Source organism: Balaenoptera musculus, chromosome 8, assembly GCF_009873245.2.
Source record: "Balaenoptera musculus isolate JJ_BM4_2016_0621 chromosome 8, mBalMus1.pri.v3, whole genome shotgun sequence".
Lineage (NCBI taxonomy): Eukaryota > Metazoa > Chordata > Mammalia > Artiodactyla > Balaenopteridae > Balaenoptera > Balaenoptera musculus.
Window position 1 is genome coordinate 30,319,303 of NC_045792.1, and position 27,790 is coordinate 30,347,092.

General features: G+C 36.8%; 2 protein-coding genes across 2 annotated transcripts in view; both read left to right on the top strand.

Annotated features, from left to right (window-relative positions):
• The window catches only part of MMP20 (matrix metallopeptidase 20), a 48,245-nt gene extending 21,939 nt beyond the window's left edge, over positions 1–26,306 (top strand). The window contains 4 exon segments of the mRNA XM_036859862.1: positions 11,196–11,332; positions 12,317–12,473; positions 25,094–25,197; positions 26,206–26,306. Coding sequence (XP_036715757.1) covers positions 11,196–11,332; positions 12,317–12,473; positions 25,094–25,197; positions 26,206–26,306 — 499 coding nt within the window.
• Positions 7,992–9,411, top strand: LOC118898980 (heterogeneous nuclear ribonucleoprotein K-like). Its single transcript, XM_036859859.1, is given in 2 exon segments — positions 7,992–8,752; positions 8,754–9,411. Coding segments are annotated over 2 exon segments (1,404 nt in total). The 5' UTR covers positions 7,992–8,006.
• Positions 26,307–27,790: the final 1,484 nt, after the last annotated feature.

A 27,790-nucleotide genomic window follows, 5' to 3' on the forward strand; every position in this document is an offset into this window, starting at 1 on the left:
GTTTTATTCTCAAAATAGGATTCTTTATTTAAAAACATCTGTCAATCACTAATTGTCACATTTGAAAGACATTATGTATAGTAGATTCGAATGGAAAGAAAAATATGGTTAAGGGTCATGCAAGTAGGGATTGAAGAGAAGGGCGAATGTAAGAGGCATCCTGAAGGAGTCACCAGCAGGACTTGGACACTGATTTGGTGAGAACAATGGAAAAGGAAGCAGCATGGCCCACATAGATAGGAAAATCCAAAAGACTTATTGGACAAATGAAGAAAAACTCAATTTTAGATGTGTCGAATTTAAGGTGATGACAATTCTAGTGAGGTTTTATAGAAATAAGCCAGTGCTCAGGGGAGAGGTCACAGTTGAAGGCTTCATAGGTTACAGAATCTCCCACATGGAGGAGGCACTGAAAGATTTGAAAATAAACTCTAATAATTATAATAACAATAGCTGACATTTTATGATCATTTACAATGTGCTGTGTGTTCTGCTAAGCATTTTATAGACATCTGCTCATTTAATCCACACTGTTCTTTTTCCTAGCTAGAATTTTTAACCTAGGTCTACTTGACTTCAGAGACAGAATCCCTATAATGGAGCCCCAGATAAACCAGGGAAAAGAGAATTATCTTTTTTTATAAGTGATCAATAGTGGACAATGCTGCTGAGGTCACCAGACTGAGGACTGAAGAACAGGACCGACTGGGCAGGATGATGAAGGGATGTAGTTTTAGCAGTGTAGTAAGGAATGAACCCAGATCCCGAGGAGTGAAAAGGCAAATGGTGGGGAGCAAAGGGTAATGGTAGATGTAGGTCATTCCTTTGAGAATCTTGTTAATAACAAAGAGTTAAGATAATAGCTGGAAGAGGCAGCAGGGTCAAATGAGGATTTTTTTCAAGACGAGAAATACCTGGGCACATTTGAAGACATGAAAAGGAGCCAATGAAGAAAAAGAAATGCAAAGCACTTTGGGAAGGAGGGACAATAAAATCAGTAACCTCTGCTATTAAATGGCACCATTGGAACTTAGCATTTCCCAGGGTTCCGTGGGCTTGAGGAAAGCCTGCACAACTAAAGAGGAAGTCTTCCTCCTTCAGTCTCCCTGGGGATCTTTCTTTTCTGGCTATAAGGTTGCATCACTGAAAGTCAACACAAGGCATTGTATTTACTTAGACTGATTCTGTTATGTACTACAAATTCAGACAAAGAGGCAGAAGGTGTACTAAGATTGCTGATTCATTGCCATTTCTTCTGAACACCCTCCTTCTGACTAAGGACGAGGTTCTTTACATCTTCACAGGTTAAGGCTTATAAATATGGATCTCTGTATCCTCCTCACATGGATATAAACACTTAATTTAAGGACACTGTGCACAGCTTTGGCTATTTTAACCACTGTCTGCATGTGGGTTTTTAATTTTATACGCTCTGTTTCTCTTGGGTTCAGTGAGATGGATGATGCATGTCTGATTTTTGGCCTCTGAAATATCCTGATATAAACAGCCCTGGTTAGTGAGCTCCCCTCAAATGAATGGCTTCTTGGCCAATGATGTGACTGTATTTCAAATTTTCCAGTGATAAAATTTTATATCAGCGAGACAAATTTAGAAGGAAACTTAGCTCTACTGATAAACTCTAAGTTTTACATAATTAATAAATCTGTAGAGTGAAAACATGTCTCTTTAAAGTATTTACAAATAATTGTTAAGAGTAGTCCAGAGTTTATAAAATGCTTTAATATGCATTGTCTCAATTGATCCTTTGAAATATTAGCACAGGTTTATTATTATTATCATTCTTATTTGACAGAAATAAACTGACTCCCAGAAAAATTAAGTGACTCATACAAGGTCACACATCCAATAATAAAACAAGATCTGCAGCACCCCTTTCTTCTTTCACTGCACCACAGTGTCCAGTCTCAGGGGAGAGAAACATCAGTTCATCTGAGACCATCAAAATGATAAAAAGAAGAAAGACACCTATTCCCCTGAAACTAGGGAACAGGGTGACAGAGAAGAAGAGAGTCAAGGAGAGTAAGGGGTGAAGACAGTAGAAAATGAAAGCACCCATCAGCTCCTGCTGGATTACCTTGACAGTCAGCAAAGAAGAGGTGAAGGTCTCCCCTGAAAATGAAAGACTGAGGGGATCAGTTTAAGCAGACGGGGAGTGAAGACAGTGGGGTAAAACAAAACAAGAAAAGTTCAACAAATATGAATCAAGTCCCAGATGTGCCAGGCACTTGCTAAGCCTGAGAATACATAGATGAATAATACATGACCTTGCCCCAAGGAGCTCACAGGACTGGCAAAGAGGTTCAAGAATGTTACCAGTGACTTCATCTCAAACTTGATGATTTAATTGCTGTTCTTTAGTAAAGGAGAATGAAAATTTCAGAGAATATGAAAATTGATGATTAGATGAGTTCCACACAACACTCTGACACCCATTTATCTAGCCAACAGATATTTATTGAGCCCTGACTATCTGCCAGGCACAGCAGTGGCTCCTGGCTACACAAAGATAAACAGTGCAGTTAAATATCTATCAGCAGGTCTATAATATCAATGAACTCCATTGTTTTGCCCTCCTTATCAAACAGCAGATTATAGACTGTTGATATGATCTGTTTATTTTCATTACCAGTTCCCATACATCCTGCAGCTGTTTTTTTAAATTGATGTATAGTTGATTTACAATGTTGTGTTAGTTTCAGGCATACAGCAAAGTGATTCAGTTATACACACATGTATATCTATTCTTTTTCAGATTCTTTTCTCTTATAGGTTATTACAAAAATTTGAGTATAGTTCCCTGTGCTATACAGTAGGTCCTTGTTGGTTATCTGTTTTATATATAGTAGTGTGTATATGTTAATCCAAATCTCTTAATTTATCCCTCCTCACCTTCCCCTTTGATAACCATAAGTTTGTTTTCTGTGTTTGTGGGTCTATTTCTATTTTGTATATAAGTTCATTTGTATCATTTTTTTTTTAGATTCCACATATAAACGGTATCATATGATATTTGTCTTTATCCATCTGGCTTACTTCACTTAGCGTGATAATCTCTGGGTTCATCCATGTTGCTGCAAATGGCATTATTTCATTCTTTTTTATGGCTGGGTAATATTCCATTGTATATATATACAACATCTTCTTTATCCATTAATCTGTCCATGGACATTTACATTGCTTTAGTGTCTTGGCTATTGAAAATACTGCTGCAATGAACACTGGGTGCATGTATCATTTCAAATCATGGATTTCTCCAGATATATGCCCAGGAGTGGGATTGCAGGATCACACAGAGTTCTATTTTTAGTATTTTAAGGAACCTCCATACTATTCTCCATAGTGGCTGTACCAGTTTATATTCCCACCAACAGAGTAGGAGGGTTCCTTTTCTCAAAACCTTCTCCAGCATTTATTATTTGTAGACTTTTTGATGATGGCCATTCTGACCAGTGTGAGGTGATACCACATTGTAGTTTTGATTTACATTTCTCTAATTATTAGCAAAGTTGAGCATCTTTTCATGTGTCTTTTGGTCATCTATATGTCCTCTTTGGAGAAATGTCTATTTAGATCTTCTGCCCATTTTTTGATTGGGTTGTTTTTTTAATATTGAAATACTTGTATATTTTGGAGGTTAATCCCTTGTCGGTCACATCACTTGCAAATATTTTCTCCCATTCCGTAGGTTGTCTTTTCATTTTGTTTATGGTTTTCTTTGCTGTGCAAAAGCTTTTAAGTTTAATTAGGTCCCATATGTTTATTTTTGTCTTTATTTCTGTTACTCTAGGAGATGTATCCAAAAAGATCTTGCTGCAATTTATGTCAAAGAGTGTTCTGCCTATGTTTTCCTCTAAGAGTTTTATAGTATCTAGTCTTACATTTAGGTCTTTAATCCATTTTGAGTTTATTTTTGTGTGTGGTGTTAGAGAATGTTCTAATTTCATTCTTTTACATGTAGCTGTCCAGTTTTCCCAGCATCACTTATTGAAGAGACTGTCTTTTCTCCATTGTATATTCTTGCCTCCTTTATCAAAGATAAGGGGACCATAGGTGCATGGGTTTATTTCTGGGCTTTCTATCCTGTTCCATTGATCTATATTTCTGTTTTGGTAACAGTACCATTACTGTAGCTTTGTAGTATAGTCTGAAGTCAGGGAGTCTGATTCCTCCAGTTCTGATTTTCTTTCTCAAGATTGCTTTGGCTATTTGGGTCTTTTGTGTTTCCATACAAATTTTAAAATTATTTTGTTCTAGTTCTATGAAAAATGCCATGGTAATTTGATAGGGATTGCATTGAATCCATAGATTGCCTTGGGTATTATAGTCATTTTGACAATGTTGATTCTTCCAATCCAAGAACATGGTATATCTTTCCATCTGTTTGTATCATCTTTGATTTTTTTCATCAGTGTCTTACAGTTTTTGGAGTAAAAGTCTTTGCCTCCTTAGGTAGGTTTATTCCTAGGTATTTTATTCTTTTTGATGGTAAATGGGAGTGTTTCCTTAATTGCTCTTCCTGAGGTTTTGTTGTTAGTGTATAGGAATGCAAGAGATTTCTGTGTATTAAGTTTGTATCCTGCAACTTTACCAAATTCATTGATGAGCTCTAATAGTTTTCTGGTACTGTCTTTAGGATTTTCTATGTATAGTATCATGTCATCTGCAAACAGTGACCATTTTACTTCCTTTCCAATTTGGATTCCTTTTATTTCTTTTTCTTCTCTGATTGCTGTGGCTAGGACTTCCAAAACTATGTTAAATAAAAGTGGCAAGAGTGGGCATCCTTGTGTTTTTCCTGATCTTAGAGGAAATGCTTTCAGCTTTTCACTGTTGAGTATGATGTTATTAGCTGTGTATTTGTCATATAAGGCCTTTATTATGTTGAGGTTCCCTCTATGCCCGCTTTCTGGAGCATTTTTGTCATAAATGGATGTGGAATTTTATCAAAAGCTTTTTCTGCATCTGTTGATCATATGATTTTTATTCTTCAATTTGTTAATGTGGTGTATCACACTGATTTGCAGATATTAAAAAATCCTTGCACCCCTGGGATAAATCCCACTTTATCATGGTGTATGATCCTTTGAATGTATTGTTGGATTCGGTTTGCTAGTATTTTGTTGAGGATTTTTGCATCTATGTTAATCAATGATATTGGTCTATAATTTTCTTTTTTGTGTGGTATCTTTTACTCATTTTGGTATCAGGGTGATTGTGGCCTTATAGAATGAGTTCAGAAGTGTTCCTTCCTCTGCAATTATTTGGAATAGTTTCAGGATAGGTGTTAACTCTTCTCTAAATGTTTGGTAGAATTCACCTGTGAAGTCATTCACCTGTGATCCTGGACTTCTATTTGTTGAGAGTTTTTAAATCACAGATTCAATTTCAGTACTTGTGATTGATCTGTTCATATTTTCTATTTCTTCCTGGTTCAGCCTTGGGAGATTGTACCTTTCTAAGAATTTGTCCATTTCTTCTAGGTTGTCCATTTTATCAGCATATAGTTGCTTGTCTCTCATGATCCTTTGTGCTTCTGTGGTGTCAGTTGTAACGTCTCCTTTTTCATTTCTAATTTTATTGATTTGGGCCCTCTCCCTCTTTTTTCTTGATGAGTCTGGCTAAAGGGTTATCAAGTTTGTTTATCTTTTCAAAGAACAAGCTTTTAGTTTCATTGATCTTTGCTATTGTTTTCTTCCTATTTCATTTATTTCTGCTCTGATCTTAATGATTTATTTCCTTCTACTAACTTTGGGCTTTGTTCTTCTTTCTATAGTTGCTTTAGGTGTAAGGTTAGGTTGTATATTTGAGATTTTTCTCCTTTCCTGAGGTAAGCTTGTATCACTATAAACCTCCCTCTTAGAACTGCTTTTGCTGAGTCCCACAGGGTTTGGATCATCATGTTTTCATTTTCATTTGTCTCTAGGTATTTTTTGATTTCTTCCTTGATTTCTTCAGTGATCCATTGGTTGTTTAGTAGCATATTGTTTAGCCTCCACGTGTTTGTGTTTTTTTAGTTGATTTCTAATCTCATAGCATTGTGGTAGGAAAAGATGCTTGATATGATTTCAATTTTCTTAAATTTACTGAGGCTTGCTTTGTGGCCCAGCATGTGATGTGTTCTGGAGAATGTTCCATGTGCACTGGAAAAGAATGTGTATTCTGATGCTTTTGGATGGAATGCTCTATAAATATCAATTAAGTTAATCTGTCATTAATGTGTCATTTAAGGCCTGTGTTTCATTATGGGTTTCTGTCTGGATGATCTGTCCATTGACATAAATGGGGCATTAAAGTCCCCTACCATTATTGTGTTACTGTCAATTTCTCCTTTTATGTATGTCTGTTAACATTTGCCTTATATATTGAGGTGCTCCCATGTTGGTTTCATATATATTTACAATTGTTATATCTTCTTCTTGGATTGATCCCTTGATCATTACATAGTGTCTTCTTTGTCTCTTGTAACAGTCTTTATTTTAAAGTCTATTTTGTCTCATATGAGTATTGCTACTCCAGCTTTCTTTTGATTTCCATTTGCATAGAATACGTTTTTACATCCCCCTTCAGCTGTTCCTTTCCAACAGTTTTATAGATTTTCATTTTGCTTATATTTTAAATCCATTTACAGCCGTATTAGGAGGTTACTTGCTATACATTTTTTGTCAATTTTAATTTATTAATTATTGTAATCTATAGCTCTAAGTTTGTAAATCCTCTGAATATGTGTTCTATTGCTTTATTACCCAGCAGACATAATTTTTCTTCATTAATGTACTGAAGTTTTTCATGAGTACAGATTCTTTTGGAATTTGTGATACTTTACACAAGTATCACATATAGGTAGTGTTTATTACTACCTTATACATACAGTGTATACATTATAATATGTCATAAGTGTTTTAACTAAGGTTTCTTAACTTTGGCACTTACTGATATTTTGAGCCAGACAAGTCTTTGTCATGTTGGGCTGTCCTGTGCCTTGTAGGATGTAAACTAAAATGTCATCCCTTGTCTTCACTAGACTCCAGTAGCATTGCTCCCCCTGCCCACTTTTCTCATTTCTTCATCCCCACTATTATAATTGCCTGAAAGGCATGCTTTGTGCCTTAGTGAGACTCTAGCACAGTGACTTGAGCAGAGTCAGCATTTCAGAAGTATGTATTAAATTGAATTAATTGGAAAACACTTGTTTTTTGGATTCTTCATCAGGTTCCCAGTTAATCCATTGTTCTGTCCTCCTTATCAAAGCTAAGATTATGGACTGTTCACATGACATCTTTTTCTATTTTCATTACCTGATTCTTCTGGATACCCAAACCTGTGCTCTTTCTGTGATGGTGAAGAGAAGGGAGAGGGGGAAAGCAGTCCCTCTGGCCTTCAGCAAAGGCTAGGTCTCATTGGGTAAGGGGTCAAGTTATAAACAGAGAAAAACCAGAGGTCACAGGCTGAGAAGGAGCAAGTAGATTAGTTAGGGCATGTGATGAAAATCAACATAGCTCTAGTCTAATCGGCTGTGTTTGCCCCTAACCACTGCTGACATTTGGGCCCATCAGCTTTTCTGGGTCTCAGTTTTCCATCTGTTAATACATATGGTCTAGATAAGGCTGTGATGTGTAGAGCTTGGGGAGAGGAAGTGTACCCTCAATGGCCTCCTGCCACACTGAGTATTGTCTATGGTAGATGCCCAAATAATAATTTTAAAAATGGACAATATCCAGCCAAGTGGCACTTTACAGTTTATAATGCATTTTCATATGATTTATCTCAATTGATCCTCATAAGGATCTCAGGAGATAGGCCAGTTATTATTATTTGCATTTACGAGATTATGATGCAGGGCTGAGGTGGCACGGTGGCATAGGGACGGTAGCCTTGCCCAGCTACTGCAGCACTAGGGTGTCAGTTGGTCCCGCCCAGAACATTTCAGTTCTGCCCTGCAAGGATATATTTAATAATAGATTGGTGTTACTCTTTAATACAAGAAAATGGAAACTGAACAGCCAGAGGAAACCTTTCCCAACACCGAAACCAATGGCAAATTTAGTAAACGCCCTGCTGAAGATATGGAAGAGGAACAAGCTTTTAAAAGATCTGGAAGCACTGATGAGATGGTTGAATTATGCATTCTGCTTCAGAGCAAGAATGCTGGGGCAGTGATTGGAAAAGGAGGCAAGAATATTAAGGCTCTCCATACAGACTACAATGCCAGTGTTTCAGTCCCAGACAGCAGTGGCCCCGAGAACATATTGAGTATCAGTGCTGATATTGAAACAATTGGAGAAATTCTGAAGAAAATCATCCCTACCTTAGAAGAGGGCCTGCAGTTGCCATCACCCACTGCAACCAGCCAGCTCCCGCTGGAATCTGATGCTGTGGAATGCTTAAATTACCAACACTATAAAGGAAGCGACTTTGACTGTGAGTTAAGACTGTTGATTCATCAGAGTCTGGCTGGAGGAATTATTGGGGTCAAAAGTGCTAAAATCAAAGAACTTCGAGAGAACACTCAGACAACAATCAAGCTTTTCCAGGAATGTTGTCCTCAATCCACTGACAGAGTCGTTCTTATTGGAGGAAAACCTGATAGGGTTGTAGAGTGCATAAAGATCATCCTTGATCTTATATCAGAGTCTCCCATCAAAGGACGTGCTCAGCCTTATGGTCCCAATTTTTACGATGAAACCTATGATTATGGTGGTTTTACAACGATGTTCAACAACCGCCAGATGTCTCGTGGGATTTCCCATGTGGGGAAGAGGTGGTATTGACAGAATGTCTCCTGGTTGGGGTGGGCGTCCCATGCCTCCATCCAGAAGAGATTATGATGATATGAGCCCTCGTTGAGGACCTCCTCCACCTCCTCCTGGACGAGGTGGCTGGGGTGGTAGCAGAGCTTGGAATCTTCCTCTTCCTCCACCACCACCACCTAGAGGGGGAGATCTAATGGCCTATGACAGAAGAGGAAGACCTGGAGACCGTTATGATGGCATGGTTGGTTTCAGTGCTGATGAAACCTGGGACTCTGCAATAGATACATGGAGTCCATCAGAGTGGCAGATGACTTATGAACCAGAGGGTGGCTCTGGATATGATTATTCCTACGCAGGGGGTCATGGCTCATATGGTGATCTTGGTGGACCTATTATTACTACACAAGTAACTATTCCCAAAGATATAGTTGGATCTATGGCTGGATCTATTATTGGCAAAAGTGGTCAGCGGATTAAACAAATCCGTCATGAGTCAGGAGCTTCGATCAAAATTGATGAGCCTTTAGAAGGGTCCGAAGATCAGATCATTACCATTATAGGAACACAGAACCAGATACAGAATGCACAATATTTGCTGCAGGACAGTGTGAAGCAGTATGCAGATGCTGAAGGATTCTAATGCAAGATACTTTTTCTTTTTTATAGTGCGAAGCAGTATTCTGGAAAGTTTACCTAAGACTAGTGAGGAACTGAAGGAGTCCTGCATCTTTTTTTTTTATCTGCTTCTGTTTAAAAAGCCAACATTCCTCTGCTTCATAGGTGTTCTGCATTTGAGATGCAGTGAAATCTTTGCTGTTCACCAGATGTAATGTTTTAGCTCCTTACAAACAGGGGTGGGGGGTGGGGGAGGGTGTGCAGAAACTAACATTAAAATTTTGAAACAGCAGCAGAGTGAGTGAATTTTAATTTTTGTTCATTGTTGGTGGTTTTAAAAAAAATCCCCTCATGTAATTATTGTGAACACTTTGCTTTGTGGTCACTGTAACATTTGGGGGGGTGGGACAGGGAGGAGAAGTAACAATAGTCCATATGTCCCTGGCATCTATTCAGAGCAGTGTGCAGAATGTAATATTCTTTTGTAAGAAACGTTTTATGATTTTTAAAATAAATTTAGTGAACCTAAAAAAAAAAAAATAGAGATTATGGAACAGGCTTGGAGATACCGGTCAGCACTGGAATTGCAACTCCAGCTTACAGCCTTTTAAAACATGATGTGCTTTTCCTTTTGCCGCTTGATGTTGCTTAGGAACATGAAGTATTTCTCTCAATACAGCTCTCCTTTAGATTTTGTCATCAGCTTAAAGTGCCTCACCTGGATGGCTTCGCCAGCCCCCTAAATGGAATGACACATCCCTCCTGTGGGATACACTCTATGTTCTCAGAGCATCATGAGCTTGACTCTTCATTGCACGAATTGCTCTGAATTATAATTGTCTAATCACTTATCTGCCTCTACTACTAGATTATATCTTCTTGAGGGCAGTGTTTCATCCTTGATGTCTACCTCAGTGCCTGCTGATAGGTGCTCCATAAATATTTGTTAAATTAACTAAAACTCAACACAAGATTTGAGGAGTGCCTAAACTTACTACATGGAAAATTAAATGTCAGAACTTTATTACAATTTCCCTGTCCACAAATAATTTTATGTGTTGATTCTAGCTTCTATGGAGTCAAATAAACTATTCGTATTTTATAAGAATGATTTTTGTCTCCAAAATTCAAAGTGGACTTCATTTACATTGAAGGTTTCAGCCCAGTACCCTCTTGTATACTCCCACAATTTTATGTAAATAATACTGGATAAATGGGTGGTTGAGTTGATAAATCTTAAGTTAATGTGTGTGTACCAGAGTTTCTCTGAAAAAGCCATTAGGTCCAAAGATATAAACATTTTCAATAGATAAGTACATAGGCAACATCATTTATAATTGTTAATGTTTTTGCTGTTTTTACAGTAAATAATTAGCCTCTTCCAACCACAAAAGTTTGGCTCATTTATATAATATCCATAAAGTGCACCTGGATGGTATTTATCTTTATGAGATTTTAATTTTTAAAAGATCAGAAGAGGAAAGGGAAATTTGTAGTAAATGATACTTGGAATAGGAAGGTGCACAGCTTAAGTGTATAAATTTTTGATGTCAACCCTTGCTATCCTTTCATGTTTTGAACATCCTTAAATAAATGAAGGAAAGAGGATTACAGAGATGCTAAAAGAATGAAAAGGGAGAGGAAACTATTTACTAAAGTCAAAAAATTATGTTCTCCTTAAAAACAAGGCAAGAGCAAGAGGCATTTAGAAATGGCCTCTGAAGTGTGGTTTGCAGTATATTTCAGCCCAGGTTCAATTGAAGATCTAAGTCAACCCTTGACCTTGATTTCTTTTCCATTGCCCAATAGGATTTTCTGGCGTCAGCAGGTTCACTTGATGTCAGGGATCCGGCCCAGCACCATCACCAGCTCCTTCCCCCAGCTTATGTCCAATGTGGATGCAGCTTATGAAGTGGCTGAGAGGGGCACAGCTTACTTCTTTAAAGGTACCCTAAAGAACCCTCAAAGAAAGAAGTGGCAGAGTACAGTGCTTGGTGTGTTTGGAACACCTAGTACTGTCAGCATTTGTTAGCTATCACAGAGCATGTTCCAGTCACTCGTCTCCTCAGATTGGGGATGAAAAGCCCCTCTACTGTACTGTGACAATGACAGGAGTGACAGTGACCATCAAACTCTCCTCAGAGCCAAAGATGTCATCTAGTGAGGCACTGTGATAAGTGACAGTGTCCAGGAAGGTAGAAACCTAGTCCCTGACCCCTGGACCTCTGCTCTGAGTGACATGGTATACTCTACTGAGAGCCTCTAATTCACAAAAATCAGCATGGGACCCTCAGGAGAACAATACAAGCAGCTGGGAGTGGAGAGACACCTGCAACTTCAGGAGGTGGACACACACAATATGTCTCTGGCTCCAGACCTTTACTATTTGAGTGACTTCGGGAAGTTATCTAACTGCTTTCAGTCTTCATTTCTTTCTGTGCAAAATAATTATAATAATAACAACCTTGAAGATATGACAATGGCTAGCCAATGGAAGTTGTCCAATAAGTGGTAACTATCAGTTTTAGCTTGTATTTTCTTGATGCTGAGGGCTCAGGGTAGAAGGTCAGTGCCAATTTAAGCAAGAATCAGCTTTTGTGAGTTGCTTGCCCCTTGTCTCTCATACATATATGAAACTGAAATGAGATTATACAGACGAAAGGCATCTTGAAAAAATTGAATGTGTTAAATTTAAAACATAATTGTATCAATATTATTGCTTTCTTAAGGCATCACTAGGGATTTTGCCTCCAGAGCAAGTTTTAAGTCTTTTACTGAATTGCATAGAGGCTTTTTTCTCCTCCTAGGTTTTAGCCATGGTAAATATCTGATAAACTAGCCCTATTTGTGATCCTGCATAGAAATCCTCATGAGTGAAGAGCATCACTAAATGGTACAGAGTTTTTGTAAATTTTAATTTCTGTTTCCAGGACCCCACTACTGGATAACAAGAGGATTCCAAATGCAAGATACTCCTCAGACTATTTATGACTTTGGGTTCCCAAGATACGTGCAGCGAATAGATGCTGCCGTCTATGTCAAGGATGCACAGAAGACCCTTTTCTTTGTGGGAGATGAATACTACAGGTATGGCTTTTCTCCTTTTGATTGTCCAGATGTATTCAGTGAGAAGGAAAAATTCTTTTGCAGAAAAGAATACAGGCAAGTTTGCTATAGGCCCATTGACTCTTCTCAGCCACTGGGGTGTCATTTACTGATGGTTGATACTGTCTTCAAGATACTGAACCATCCAAATAAGTGAAACTTTCATTCAATAATCCCATTGTTTGGTCTTTAGCACATGAATCATCCAAAGCTTTCAAATCACTCATTAACTGGACCCCCAGTGGCCTAAAAGAGTGGATATAGCACTCCCAGTATATAATTACCCACTGGGAATGCCTGAAAGAAGAACTGATTCCCTCTTGAGTATCTATGCATTCCAGCATAGTCTGTGATTTTGTGCAAAATGAATGTGGTCATGACTATGGGGCTCTTTGAAGGAAATTTTTGCTGAAAGGCAAAGGCCTTATTGCTAAGTCCTTTAACCCAGAACATGAAGATTCTTCTTATCCAAGGAGGATTACAGATCATTTCCATGCCCGTCTTGCAGGAGGTTATTGTAAGCAGATCCAATCACTGCACACAGGGTCACACCCCATCTCTCCTGCCTCATCTTACCACTTTAATTGACTCATGATAGAGAACTGAGTGCAACTCTTTGTCAAGCGCTGCCTCTGCACCTTCTTTATTCACAGTTCTCACTTTAGCATTGCTTGTTTTTCTGAACTATAAGAAAGAAACCAAAACAGACTCTAAACAGGTGACTGTGCTAAATGCTTTAGGTCCCTGTTAGGGTCTGGTTGGCAGAGGACCCAACTTTGGTCCAAGGGTTTTCATTCTATTTTCTACTATCTATTTTTAATAACCATTTCTGTGGCATAAAATAAATTTATAAATAAATATCTGTCATCTTCCTCAATTTAGAGCTGAGAAAGTAATATAACTGAAACACAGATATACTTCATGAAAAGAAAAATTTATTTCATAAAAATGAATGTCAAAATGTGGACCCTGCTGACTTTTCTGGGCCACTGAGAGCCCCGGTAGCATTGCTCAAAGTATCACGTGCTGTCATGAGTTGTCATTTCCAGTCCAATGTTTAAACCACTAAGCCAGCTAATTTTCTTTCAGAACTTCCTTTATGAAATAGTAATAGTTATTCCCTTATTAAGTCCCTAATATCTGCTGGGCATATTCTCCAAAGTCTTTCTTTAAGGTAAGGTGGCTGTAATCACCGTGTTGACATGCAGGAAGATAGATATTGAGAAATTCAACTCCCATTTTAGGTTTTCAGAGAATGGCATCCAGAGATGCGTGTATGAGCAGGTGTGTGAGAGTATGAGTTATGATTATTTGGTTATTTGTCCAAGCCTGTTCATAGCCCGATTCTCCTTGGGGTGATTATCCACTCTCTTATTATTTCTATTCTCTATTCATTGCCTGGTCTTTGGACTAATCTACCACCCACCAGCACCCGCAGTAAAGCATGGACCTCCAACCAGGCAGGACTGAGGCTTAACAGCTAACACAAGGGGCCTGGTGAGAGGTTTTTAATTCTCCATAAATTTAGGGATGGGGAGGGGAGAGTCCCTGATTTTAACGATGTCTTATCCCCCTGAGGAAATAATTTTGAACCTTTCCAGCTGAACCTCTGTGAGTGTCTATTAAGGAAAAGTCTTTAGTAATCTAGATAAAACAGATCCATTAAAAAGTTGGCCTAGGGCACTAATGCAAATATTAAAGAGCTCCTTTTGCTGGAAAGGAAAAGAAACTGCAGTAGGCACTTTTGATATTAACCTCCCCAGGTTATTGAGAGTATTAAGTGATATAATGCATGTAGATACCTAGCACAGTGCCTGGCATATAGTAGGTGCTCAAAAAGAGTGACAGTTCAGTAATAGTAGGAACTTATATGGTAATTAGCAAATAATTGCTTTAAAAGTTGTGATAATTAACAAATGATTGCTTAAACTTCTGTATTCCTATAAACAGCAATCTAGTCAAAGAGCTGGTCATAGGGGATTTCCTTTTTAAATACTGAAGGGCCCTGAAATTGCACTGAAATCTCTGCTTTTGGCAAGGCAGAGACAGTCATTTCAGCAATCGGAGTCTTCTACTTTATACTCTCCAACATAGACACTGGTTTACATACTAAGGAATAAGACAAATAACCTTGAAAACGTTATTTTCAAATAACCTCAAAAGTTCAGGAAAAGCTAACATATCATCTTTATTAATAAATCCCCCTGAATTCCACACATTTCGCGCATAAATATGACATCTTATTGTCTTGTAAAGCCCTATATTGGTTAGAAATTATGTTCAGCTGCTAGTAAGAGAGACCCAGTAATAACTGTGGCTTAAACACATAAGGGTCTTTTTTTCTCATATATGTAAAATGTCTGAAGTTTATCAGATTTAGAGCTGGTAAGGTGGGTCCATGGCCATTAGGGACACAAGTTCCTTCTGACATTTTGCTCTAGTATTAACAGGTAGTTTCCACTCTCATGGTTGCCACAGGATTCAAGGTGGCCAATGGCGCATCAGCCATTACATCCTATTCTAAATAGGAAGAAAGAGGGCTGGAAGGAAAAAGCAAAGGAGGCAATGGAATTCTATAGGTAAAGCACATGGACACACTCAAAAAATACAGAAGCCTCAAGTTACAGACCAATAATTTTACTATTGACACCCATTGACATTGTGTTAGGATTTATTTTCCTTAGTCATTCCTCAGGTTCTTCTTTGGTCCTCATACTAGTTAAGTCTGTGACACAAATAATGTGCCAAGGGAAGAAAAGTCTCTGGATATGCAGGTTGTCAGGGAAATTCTCCATGAACCCCTAGGGCTGGGGACCCGTTTTAGTGAATGAAATGGCATGAGAAAACTACTGAAGAATTCCTCCACTGAGCTTTGAGTGTTGGCTTGGGGCCAGGTTGATCCAGGCTGTAAGAGTAAGAACCCACATGTCAGTGTACTATTGATAGTAACTTACAGAGGAGCAGCCCACAGAACTACAAAGTGAAATCCAAAAGGGGGTTCTGCCATGCTGATGCCGTCACATGCTACATTACCAAATGACATACTGGTTAAACTTTACTAACAAGGGCTACTTCCCCACACATTTGTTTGCTTTCATTCCTTCCTTTTCTTTTCCTAGAAGGCCTCAATGATCCAGCCAGTTTTTTTCTTTACATTACTTCCACTACCTATGGTTAATTTCTCCCTATAGATGTTCTCCCTTGCCTACTAATACCAGAGCAGTGATTACACCATGGAGTTTCTGAGAACTGGGGTGGGGGTGGGGGTGGGGGGGAGGACGGGGAGGTGCTATCAACTCCATCATTCTTTGACATGGTCAGTGTTTTCTAAATTTTGTGTAAAGTGACTTACAAATCTCCAGGTTCCAGCCCTTTTCCACCCCAAATCACTCTTTCTATATATATGGAGGCATGATTGATGCAAAATAGGATACAGTCTTCTAAATTCTTTCCTTCCTAGATACTCCAAGAATACTGGAACTGGATCTGTTTATTTAAGGATTTTATAGTTAGTCACCATAGAGAAATAAATAATAAGTAATAAAAATTTAAAAGATGGGTGGAGTTCAAAATCTTGGTTTTTTAATTTTATTTTTTTTAATGTATTGCCAAACTACCACATTCAACATACATATATTGGGCATTACATGTCAGGATCTGTACTGGGACCTTGACACATGAGAAGGCACAAAGTTTGCTGTTTATAAGAGTGTAGACAAGAGTAAGAGAGTGTTAATGTCAACTCTAACAGCAGTCATCTGGCAACCTGGATCACCTTTCTGTTTTAGTTTAATCATCTTCAAAATGGAGGCAGAAATAATATCTACTTCATTGAGTTGTGGAAATGAATGAGAAAAATGTGAAATGCCTGTCCTATAGTAAGTACTCAGTTCATATTGGGTGTTATTAATGCCCTCAACAAGTCTTACAGTTGAGGGTAAATATATAGATAAGTAATTAAGAGCAATCCAGGTGCCACAAGTGGCCTCGTAAAAGACTGCACAGGGATCAGTGGGGCAAACAAAGAGGAAATGGCCAATTCTAGAAAATTGTCACGAAAGAGTTCTTAGAGGAAGCAGTGACTGAGCTTCATCTTGAGAGTTGAGTAGGAGTTTCCCAAACAGGAGGGGCAGGGTGCTTCCAGGCAGAGAGAGCAGTTGAAGCAAAAGCACTGATGCATAAAAAAGCCTGTGTATAGGAGGAAAACCTCAAGCAGTTCAGTATGATTAGAACGTGGGCTAGAATGAGAAATTTGGCCCAAGGACGGAGATCATGGAGGGCCTATGCCTTTCTAGGGAGATCAGTGTTAATTTATAGAAAAGAGGGATATCTTTAAATGTCTTAAACAAGGAAGTAACTCATTAAGATTTGTGTTATTAAAATATCACTCTGGCAGCAGTGTGACTGGATTAGAGGGGGACAAGACTGGAAGTCAGCCAAACCAGTTAGGCCAGAAAGTAGTGGGAAACATCTTCAGAGTGCTTAAAGAAAAAACTCTCAACCAAGAATCCTATATTATACAAAGCTATCTTTCAAAACTGAAGGCAAAATAAAGACATTCCCAGATAAACAAAAACAGAGAATTTGTTGTTAGCATCTTCCTTACAAGAAGTACTAAAGAAAATTCTTCAGGCTTCAGCAAGTAACCCCAGACAGTTATTTGAAATTTTGAATCCACATAAAAAAACAGAGTACCAGTAAATGTAATTATGTAATTATAAAAGATAGTATAAATGTGTATTTGTTCTCTTAACTGATTTTTAAATTAATTAAAATTAACTGTATAAAGCTGTGTGTATATATATATATATATATATAGTTGTATGGTTGGGCCTATAACATATAGAAAGATAATATACATTTATATATAAACTTTGAAGCAGCTTATGTTAACTTAAAATATATATATGGTATGCTCTATAGCAACCACTAAGGAAATAACTTTATTAAATAAAGTAAAAAAATCATGAAAGAAATTTAAATGGTACACTGGAAATTCTTCACTAAAGCAAAAGAAAGCATTAAGGAGGAGAAAAGGAACTAAAAAAGATATAAGACCTGTAGAAAATAAAAGCAAAATGGCAGATTTAAATCTAATTATATCAATAATATTAAATGTGAATAGATTAAACAATCTAATCAAATTGCAAAGGTTGTCAGACTGGATAAAAAAACAAGATGTCACTGTGTACTCAAACATACAAATAGACTGAAAGTAAAAGGATGGAAAAAATATACGTCATGCAAACAATGACCATAAGAAAGCCAAGGTGGCTATGCTAATACCAGGCAACAAAACGTATTAAAATAATACTTTTAAAATAAAAAGTATTACTAGGAATAGAGAGAGATCATTTATAGTGATAGAAGCATTACTCTACCAGGAATATAAGACAACCTAACAGCAGGGCCCCAAAATGGATAAAGAAAAAAAACTGACAAAAATGAAGGGAGAAAACCACAACTGAAATAATCATAGTTGGAGACTTCAATACTTCACTTTCAATAATGGACAGAACGACCGGACAACAAGATCAATTAGGAAAGGAAGACATGAACAGCACTATAAGCCAACTAGACCTAACAGATATCTATGGAACACTTCACTCAACAAAAGAAGACTACACATACTTCTCAGGTGAATGTAGAACATTGTCCAGTACAGGTGATATGTTAGATCAAAACACAAGCCTCAGTAAATTTAAAACCATTAAAATCATACCAAATATCTTCTCTGACCACATTGGAATAAAGCTAGAAATCAATACCAGAAGGAAAACTGGAAAATTTACAAATAAGTGGAAATTATACTTCATGCGCTTCAACAACCAATGGGACAAGAAGAAATCACAAGAGAAATTAGAAAATACTTAAAGATGAATGAAAATTAAAACACAACATATGAGAACTTATTGACGAAGTTAAAGCAGTGCTCAAAGGGAAATTTCTAGCTGTAAATACCCATATTAAAAAAGAAGAAAAAACTCAAATCAATAACCTAACTTTCCACTTAAGACACTGGAAAAAAGAGCAAATTAATCCTAAAATAAGCAGGAAAAAAGGAAATAATAAAGATTACAGTGAAAATGAAGTAGAGAATATATAAACAATTTGAGAAAATCAACAGAACTAAATTTGGTTCTTTGAAAAGGTCAAGAAAATTGACAAACTGCTCACTAAATTGACCTAGTAAAAAAAAGACCAAAATTACTAAAATCAGAAATGAAAGAGGGAACATTACTACAAACCTTACAGAAACAAAATGGGTTATAAAGGAATGAACAATTATGTGTCAATAAATTAGAAAATTTGGATGAAACAGACAAATTCCTAGAAAGATACAGATGAAACTGAGTCAAGAAGAAATAAACAGCCTGAATACACCTATAACCAGTGAAGATATTTAATTCATAATTTTAAAAATTATCCACAAAGAAAAACCTAGGCCTACATGTTTCACTGGTGAATTCTACCAAAACATTTAAAGAATTATTGCCAATTTTTCACAAATTCCTCCAAAAAATAGAAGAGGAAGGAATACTTCCCAATTTATTGTATGAGGCCAGCATTGCCCTTATATGGAAACCAGACAAAGGCATCACAAGAAAATGAAACTTCACACTAATATATTGTGAATGTGGATGCAAAAATCCTCCAAAAATACTAGCAAACCAAATCCAGAAACATATAAAAAGAATTACACACCATGACCAAGGGGAAATTTTTTTCCCAGGAATGCAAGGTTGGTTTAACATCTGAAAATCAAGTAATATAATACACCATACCAATAGAATAAAAAAATTAAAAACCATATGATCATCTCAATAGATGTAGAAAAAGCATTTGACAAAATCAAACACCATTGCATGATAAAAACATTCAGCAAACTAGGAATAGAAGGAAATTTTTCAATCTGATAGAAGGCATCTATGAAAACCCACAGCTGATATCATACTCAGTGGTGAATGATTGGATGCTTTCCCCCTAATATCAGGAACAAGACAAAAATTTCCATTCTCACCACTGCTATTCAACATTTTACTGGAGGTTCTAGAGGGGCAATTAAGCAAGAATGAATGATATAAAAATTTAATGATAGAAAAGATTGGAAAGAAAGTAAAATTATCTTTATTTTGTATGTCATATAATCTTTTACATAGAAAAGCCTAAAGAATCCTCAAAAAAAAAAAAGCTGTTATAACTAATAAATGAGTTCATCAAGTTTGCAGAGTATGTGTTCAATATGAAAAAAATCTACTGTATTTCTATACACTTCAATGAACAATGCAAAAATGAAATTAAGATAACAATTCCTCTTACAATAGCATCAAGAAGAAAAACATACTAAGAAATAAATTTTAACAGAACAAGTAGAAAACTTGTAATCTGAAAACTACAAAACATTGTTGAAAGAAACTAAACAAGATCTAAGTGGAAAGATATCTTATGTTCATGGGTCAGGCTTCATGTTTTTAAGATGGCAGTTTCTCCCCAAATTGATCTGCAGACTCAACACAATCCCTATCAGAATATCACCAGTTTCTTCAGGGAAACTGACAAGCTGATCTTAAAATCTATATGGAAACTCGTAAGACCCAGAATAGCCAAAATATTTTGAAAAAGACGAACAAAGTTGGAGAGCTCAGACTTCTCAATCTCAAAACTTACTAGAAAGCAAAAGTAATCATGAGAATGTGATACTACCATGAGAATAGGCATATAGGTAAATGGAATAAAATTGACAGTCCAGAAATAAACCCATATATCTATGCTTGGTTGATTTTTTACAAGGAAGCTAAGGCCATTCAATAGGGAAAGAATAAAATTAAGAAGTAAAGCAAAATTAAAGGAATAAACAAGAATTCCAGTTTGTACATATGTAGTTTGAAATGCTAGTGAGACTGAAGAATGGAAATGTCTGGAAGGCAGTTGGAAATACAGGTCTTGAATTCAGAGAATTCAGGCTGGAGATATAAATTTGCATTTCATCATACAATAAGATAGTAATTGAGACCATCAATACTTTCCAACATTGTTATTAATTCTTTGTTCCAGAATTTTCTCACAGTCACTTTCCTCATGGGGACCTGGTTCCTGACCCTTATCTAGGATGGTACATTGCAGCTTCTTACTCTTCTCCCTTCTCTTCATTCCTGACCACTCTCCCTCCTGCCCTCTCTAGTGAGATCACAAAGGTCCCTTCCTCCATGAAAGCCATGTGATTCCTGGCTAGAAGTGGATTATTAACTTCAAAGGGGATTCCACTAGAAATTCCACTAGATTTCACTAAAAAGATCTCCTTGAAGAAACTTCCTGAAACATATACCATAAATACTTATCAATAAATTCCTCTTTTTGTCATCCTTTCTCACATTTTCTTTAAGCATCTTTTAGCAGACTGAACTCCCTATTGAGTACTTCAAAGAGGGCAGAATGGAGTTAAGTTTTGCCATTGACATAAGTTAGAAATCATCACAATGAAAACACCAGAAATTCCTAACAAATCTGAGGTCTGAGCATACAATTAAACAATATGCAAGTACTTTACCAATATAGTCCCCAAATTCTTAGATTACAAAGGTAGAGAGTAAGGTAATATATATGAAAAACCACATCAGATATCTATGGCAATATCGCTAGTAAAGTGTCACTGTCAGTAATGATTTAGTTAATATCTATACCTATTGATCAATATTAAATGATGAAACAAATACCCTTAAAGGAAATAAACATAGTTACTGGTCAATCATTTTTAGTTGGTATTTAGGTTTCACAAACAAGACCTCAGTAATGAGAAGACGTATGCAATGATTTTAGCAGGTATCTAGTATATTTACAATAAATATTTTCTTAGTATTCAAATATTGATGGTTTATTATGTGTTAGGAATCACACTGAGTATTTTCTCATATTCTCTCATTTTCCCACCTGCCTTCTCAACAATCTTGAGAAGTAGATATTGCTACCTCGATTTCATAGTTGAAAACATTGCATCTAAGAGATTAAGTGATTAGATCAAGGTCACACAGCTAGAAATAGTCCATCTGAGGCTATATTTTATGCCCTCTGAATCCAAATCCAGAGATCCGTCCCATCTCCCATACATAGTCACCTTTTATTCTCTTCACCATTGATTTATTTATTTACTGTCAATTAAAATACCCATGCCCATAATTCTCATCCTGTCATATAATTTTATTTTCTTTTACCCGCAGCCAAATCCTCAACATACTAGTAGACCTCCTAACCCCTTTCCTGCTGAGGTCTCTGGACTACCTCCAACATTCTTTAGCCCTCCTTTCTCCTCTTCTCAACCTTGCCTACTATTGCATGTTATCCTAATGAACTGTGTTTTAAAAATTAGGTAAAGACTAAACTCTTTGGTGACTTAGGATCCCAGACCAAATGGCAACATTCACTAAACGTCATACTAGCCAGTCAGTTATTGCTTCTTGGGACCAAAATAAACTACAAAGTCTTATAGCTTGGGCCAGACCTTCACGTTGACATGTACCAGGCACGTGTGTGTGTGTGTGTGTGTGTGTGATTTCTCTCATCCTCATGACTACTGTATTGCAGATAAGGAAACCAGGGCTCAGAGCTCAGAGCACTTTCTCCTGATCACAAAGCCAGCAGGTAACAGAGTCAGAACTCAAACCCAGAATCATCTGACTATACACTCTTTGCTCTATAACAGAAATCCTCAAATATCTGTCCAAAAACCAAGGGCTAGATCATCACAAAGTTTTCAGCAGTCCACAGAAAAATAAAAATAGCACAATATAATAAACACTGGGGGGTGTGATCTGGGTCAGTATTATTGGCAAGAACCATCTTTTATTCTGAGATTATGTCCTTTCTGCCTTTTTTAGTATTAAAGTTTCTTTTCTTTGTGAAATGATAATGAAAATAGGTGGTAATTTTTATTTTGAGGGTTGATGGTAATGTTCTTACTTGGTAAAATGAAAAGTAGGTAACCCTATGTTAATTATGTAGGCCCATCTACACAGTGTCTACGTAAAAGATCCAAATGAAATATACATGTTATCAGCTAATCTTAAAATGGTGACTTATGTGTCAGAATGATACTTTGAGATAGATTTTATTGAGAGTAATACTCTTTGGAAAGCTGTTATAGGATAAGAGGCAAGAAGGCAGAGAGGGGGTTGGCAGAAAGGGAGAGGGACTATTAAATACACAAGTGGTAGAAGGGATGGAGGAAAGAAAAAATGATTTCACAGTTTTGCCAAAATTTTTGCCTACGTTTTTATAAATGCAATTGAAAATTAAAATTCTCAGCCAAACATTGCGTCTCTAAAATTTCTTCTGAAATTTTATTTACATATAATATTATTACCTCCATTATCCTCTGAACATATATATATAAGATTTTAGATGTCACCATCACCCACCTTAGCAAACTAAGCAGACAGATAAAAAGAGAAAGATTTCTTTTTCAGATCTTTCTATTGGATTAATAGTCATCATTTTCTCTTTAAAACTTATTCCTGTATTATTTAAACGGTTTTTCTAGTCTCAGAAAAGATCTTTACTCTCTCCTTTCATACTTTCCAGATTTCTCAATCCAATTTAAATATAATACAAGCAGATCCCAACTTGTAATAGGTTTCCCTATAGATATTCTTTAGTCAGTCACTTGTTTGGAACTGAGAACACATTTTGCCATAAAACAATATAAATTGTGATTAAGTTCTCAAAATCACTCATAAATGTTTAATGAACACAAAGGTAAGGCATAGCTCTAATTATAATAGCTCAGCTTCTAATCCTCTATTCAGAGCAGACAAAAGAGGATAAAGACATGAAAGGCATTTCACCATTTTCCCTGAGCTTAGGGGTCAACATTAAGCAAAGAATTCAAAATGTCATGTTCTCTGGCATCCCCCCACCACATTTCCCTCTATATCTACAGACACCAAATGTCTCCTGGTCACTTCTTTGTTCTTCCTTTTGCATCCCTCTCCCCAAATATTTTAAGCTTTAGAATTATCTTCCTCACACCCTTCACTCAAAGCATCCATTTTCCCAGTACAGCTGCCTCAGGGAATTGAGAGAAGAAAACCTAGTGAACAAAGATTAATATGTAAACAATCTATACTTTCAGTGTCTGACTCTAGATTTCAGACACTGGAACAAAGTGAACAAAAAAGTCCAAGCCATGGGAGAGGCAATATGCCTGTCTGTTCTTTCTCTCCAGTCTTTCCCTCATTACAGTCCAGATACCTTGCGACCACTCCTTCTAATATCATACAGGTGTCCTGTCCCCACTCTTTATTGGCACTTCTGATGACAACAAAATATGGTAAATGTCTTCCATGTTTATTTGTGCTTACAGTAACTCATATAGCTTGGTTTTCCCCTTGGCCTACTTGGAAGATTCTAATAGCTCTCCTGGAAAGGGAGTTTGGACTCCTATTGATACTTCTAGGATTTAGCTTCCACTCTTATCCTCAACACCCCATAAAGCACCTCAGCCCACTAGTCAGTTTCAACCTGAATACTTCTTTCCCAACGTTTGATCTTCTCAGTATCATGAAAGATCTGTCCCCTGGCCTGTGCAGTCATAGTCACATGAAAGGCACATTTCAGGAGAAGGTGGATGTGATCTGCTGCTGCAGGAAACTCTCAGTGGCCCAGTCACAGGAGAAATTGACCTTTGGGTGGGAAAGTATTGGTGTGTCCACCTTGGGAATGTCCGCATTGGGGGCTCTATGCTAATGAAGAAGGGACTTTCTCACACTTTAAATGAAATCTTCTTGAAGGGAAAAGAGTCTGCCCTGCCTGCATGCTGAACTCATACAAGTCATACTGATTCATACAAGTCACAGTCTTTTCTACAAGGGGTAATTTAGATCACAAAGAGATGTATTAACCAATCTTCAGAGTTATCATTGCATGGTAGTTGTGGATTCAGAAAAAAAAAACCTAATCTACTCTTTGGTCAGTTGTATAATCTTTCTAGTAAACAAAACAATTTAATTCAATTAAAACAATTTAAAAGGCAAAGTCTCCATTATTCCAGATTTTCTCATTTCTTGTCTTTATCTACTGAGCATTCACACATTTATTTATTCATTCACTGTGCATTATTTGTTCAATCCCTCCTCTATGGGTACACAGCAAGAAGCTCATTAATGAAAGCCTCTGTGAAGGGCTTTCAACTGTTTGGTAAGCCAAGAAATTCATACATACAGAACATAAGAGAGACAGAAATTGCAACAGTAAATAAAGCACTAAAAATATATGTAGAGTTCCCATTGAAAGGCAGTATTTTTTTAATTATAGAAATATGATCCTATAATTCTAAACAATATAACTACTTCTAAACAATTTAAAGAGAATGTTTAGAACAAATGACTCCCAAACTAGTGTTCCCAGAATCTCTGGAAACTGGGAGAGAAATGGCAGAATATGTGTATATGTGTGTGTGTGTGTTTGAAAGAGACAGAGACAGAGAGACAGAGAGAGATCTAAAGTAAATCATAAATCAGCCCTGGCTAAATATGCCTGACTAGCACAGTGTCCTCTACAATCAATAAATACTTCTTGTTTATATATTTATGAAATAATATTTCTTCCAGCTATGATGAACGAAAAAGGAAAATGGAAAAAGACTATCCAAAGAATACTGAAGAAGAATTTTCAGGAGTTAATGGCCAAATAGATGCTGCTGTGGAGTTAAATGGTAAGTGTTTCCACCGAAAAGTTTCTCTGTAGAAATTGTAACAAGAAATCTGGTCTCTGCTTTAACATAGAAGAAGATGGATTTTCAAATGGGAGTCCTTGGTTCTTATTTTTTTGTCCCTGAGTCCCTTATAAATTTAGCTAACAAGATTAACCACCAGAAAGGGTATAAAAAGTCTGTCATTATGGTTCTTTCCTTACAAATGGAAAGTTTTAAAAGTATAGCTTCAGTGCATTAGTCAGCTACATCATAAAGGCCGTCCAGTCAAAATTACCTTTTTCATCTTTAAAATGCACATACTCTCAACCTTCCCAGTGCCTTTCCCCACACCATCACCCAACTCCTGAAATTCAACACATAGCTGGGAAAGTTGAATTGAATTGAACTGGGTTGAATAAGTTTAATTGGATCTTTTGAATCAGTCAAAACATTCTTCTTGAGCACATAGCACAGAGCTGGACACTGTTCAGAAACGCAAAGACAGTTTGATATGGTCTCTGCACTTGTGGAATGGTTATTCTCTTTGGGAAATGACCCTCCATCCAACACAGATGAAATTACTAGAAAACAAGACAATCTATAATTTAGTATTGAATTGTGTAGTAGTCTTCACAATAATTGCAAGAGGTGATCTGAGGAAGAAAAGATCAAAACAGGCATCAGGTGCTGTAGATTTCATGGTGGGACTTCAGCTGGGTTTTAAAGAATGGCTAGAGATTTGACTAGGGAAAGAAAACAGCGGGGGCTGGATTTCCTGGAGGGGAACAGCCTGAGTAGAAGCAAAAAGCACCTCTGGCGTGAACAGAGAGATGAGAGATGATCGACATGTTAGGGGTGTCAAGTTCTAGGGCTCAGAGAGAGCTGTGCAGAGGATTAGCTAACTGTCACCTGACACGTTCTCAGTCCCCCTTTGGTGCTACCTCAAGAAAGTTACAACTACAAGACAATCCCATTTATAAATTTGCAAGTCATTTTCAGTAACCATAATTTCAACTTTGTCTCTTTTAGGCTACATTTACTTCTTTTCAGGACCCAAAGCATACAAGTATGATACAGAGAAGGAAGATGTGGTTAGTGCACTGAAATCTAGTTCCTGGATTGGTTGTTAAATAGAAAAGTCTAGTCTTTCCTAAGAAATGAAGATGACCGAGAGCAGCTGGTAACCGGATCCTAAGGACTAAATCAGAACTCTGGTTATGTATTCTTCCCATGGCCTTCAATTCTAAGGGTAATTTAGAATTTGTTGAAAATAATTATGCTTCTAAACTGTTTCTTAGTTTTGGATTCAGAATTTTAATCCAAATGGAAAATTCCTATATGGTCAGCTTTACACAAAATCAGAATCAACACAATGCACTCTTCAGTTAGACATCCGTCATTTTTTTCTTACCTATTACACTGAGGCAAATTGATAAGTTTGGTTTTTATTTCCAGGAAGAAGCCTACTTGTGGACTCCCTGACATGTATTATAATTCTTTTAATAGGAAATAGCATTACTATACAAATTATAATAATTCTTTACAAGCAGTGGCTTTTTTGGCCTTAACATTTGTTATGATGAATATAAATGTAGCCACCTTTACTTTAAACATATCACAGACAACATACTGTATAAGTTTTGTTTCTCATTGTTTTTGTGTGTGTTTGTTTGACTCTATGTGTGCTCACTGGTCTTTGAAGTAGGTTACAATGGGCAAACCTACTCAAATGGATTTTCATACTAGGTAAGAGGTGGGCACTTTGCAACAGGAAGATTTTAACAAAGCCAATAAAAATGTTGTATAAGAATAGTTCCTCATTTCTCTTTCATCAATGTTTGCTAGCTTCTATCACACTTTGGCAACAAATTCTGTGTACCTATAGAAAACTCAAACCTTGATATAGTATCATGAGTATGCAGACCCAGAAAAAATACTCATAATTCACTCTTTTTCCTTCTTCCCAAAAATAAAATGCCCTCAATGAAACTATATTTAACCCATCTAAGTGGGTCTCTTCTGAACAGCTTTCCATTTAGGGAAGTTTGTCTTTTGTTTTAGTTTTTCTCACTTCAAGATACACCTTTTTTTCCTACCTAGTCATTAGTACAGATAAAATACAGCTGTCTGTCATTCCTATTTTTTTTTAATCTTACATTTAAGTAGTTCTACTATAAAACATTGATAAAGGAAATTGAAGATGATTCAAAGAAATAGAAAGATATCCCATGTTCTTAGATTGGAAAAATTAATATTGTTAAAATGGCCATACTACCCAAAGCAATCTACAGATATAACACTATCCCTATCAAATTGCCCATGACATTTTTCACAGAACTAGAACAAATAATCCTAAAATTTATATGGAACCATAAAAGACACAGAATTGCCAAAGCAATCCTGAGGAAAAAGAACAAAACTGGAGACATAACCCTCCCAAACTTCAGAAAATACTACAAAGCTACAGGAATCATGGTATTGGCACAAAATAGATGTATGGTTCAATGGAACAGAAAAGAGAGCCCAGAAATAAACCCACACACCTACAGTCAATTAAGCTTTGACAAAGGAGGCAAAAATATACAATGGAGAAAAGACAGTCTCTTCAGCAAGT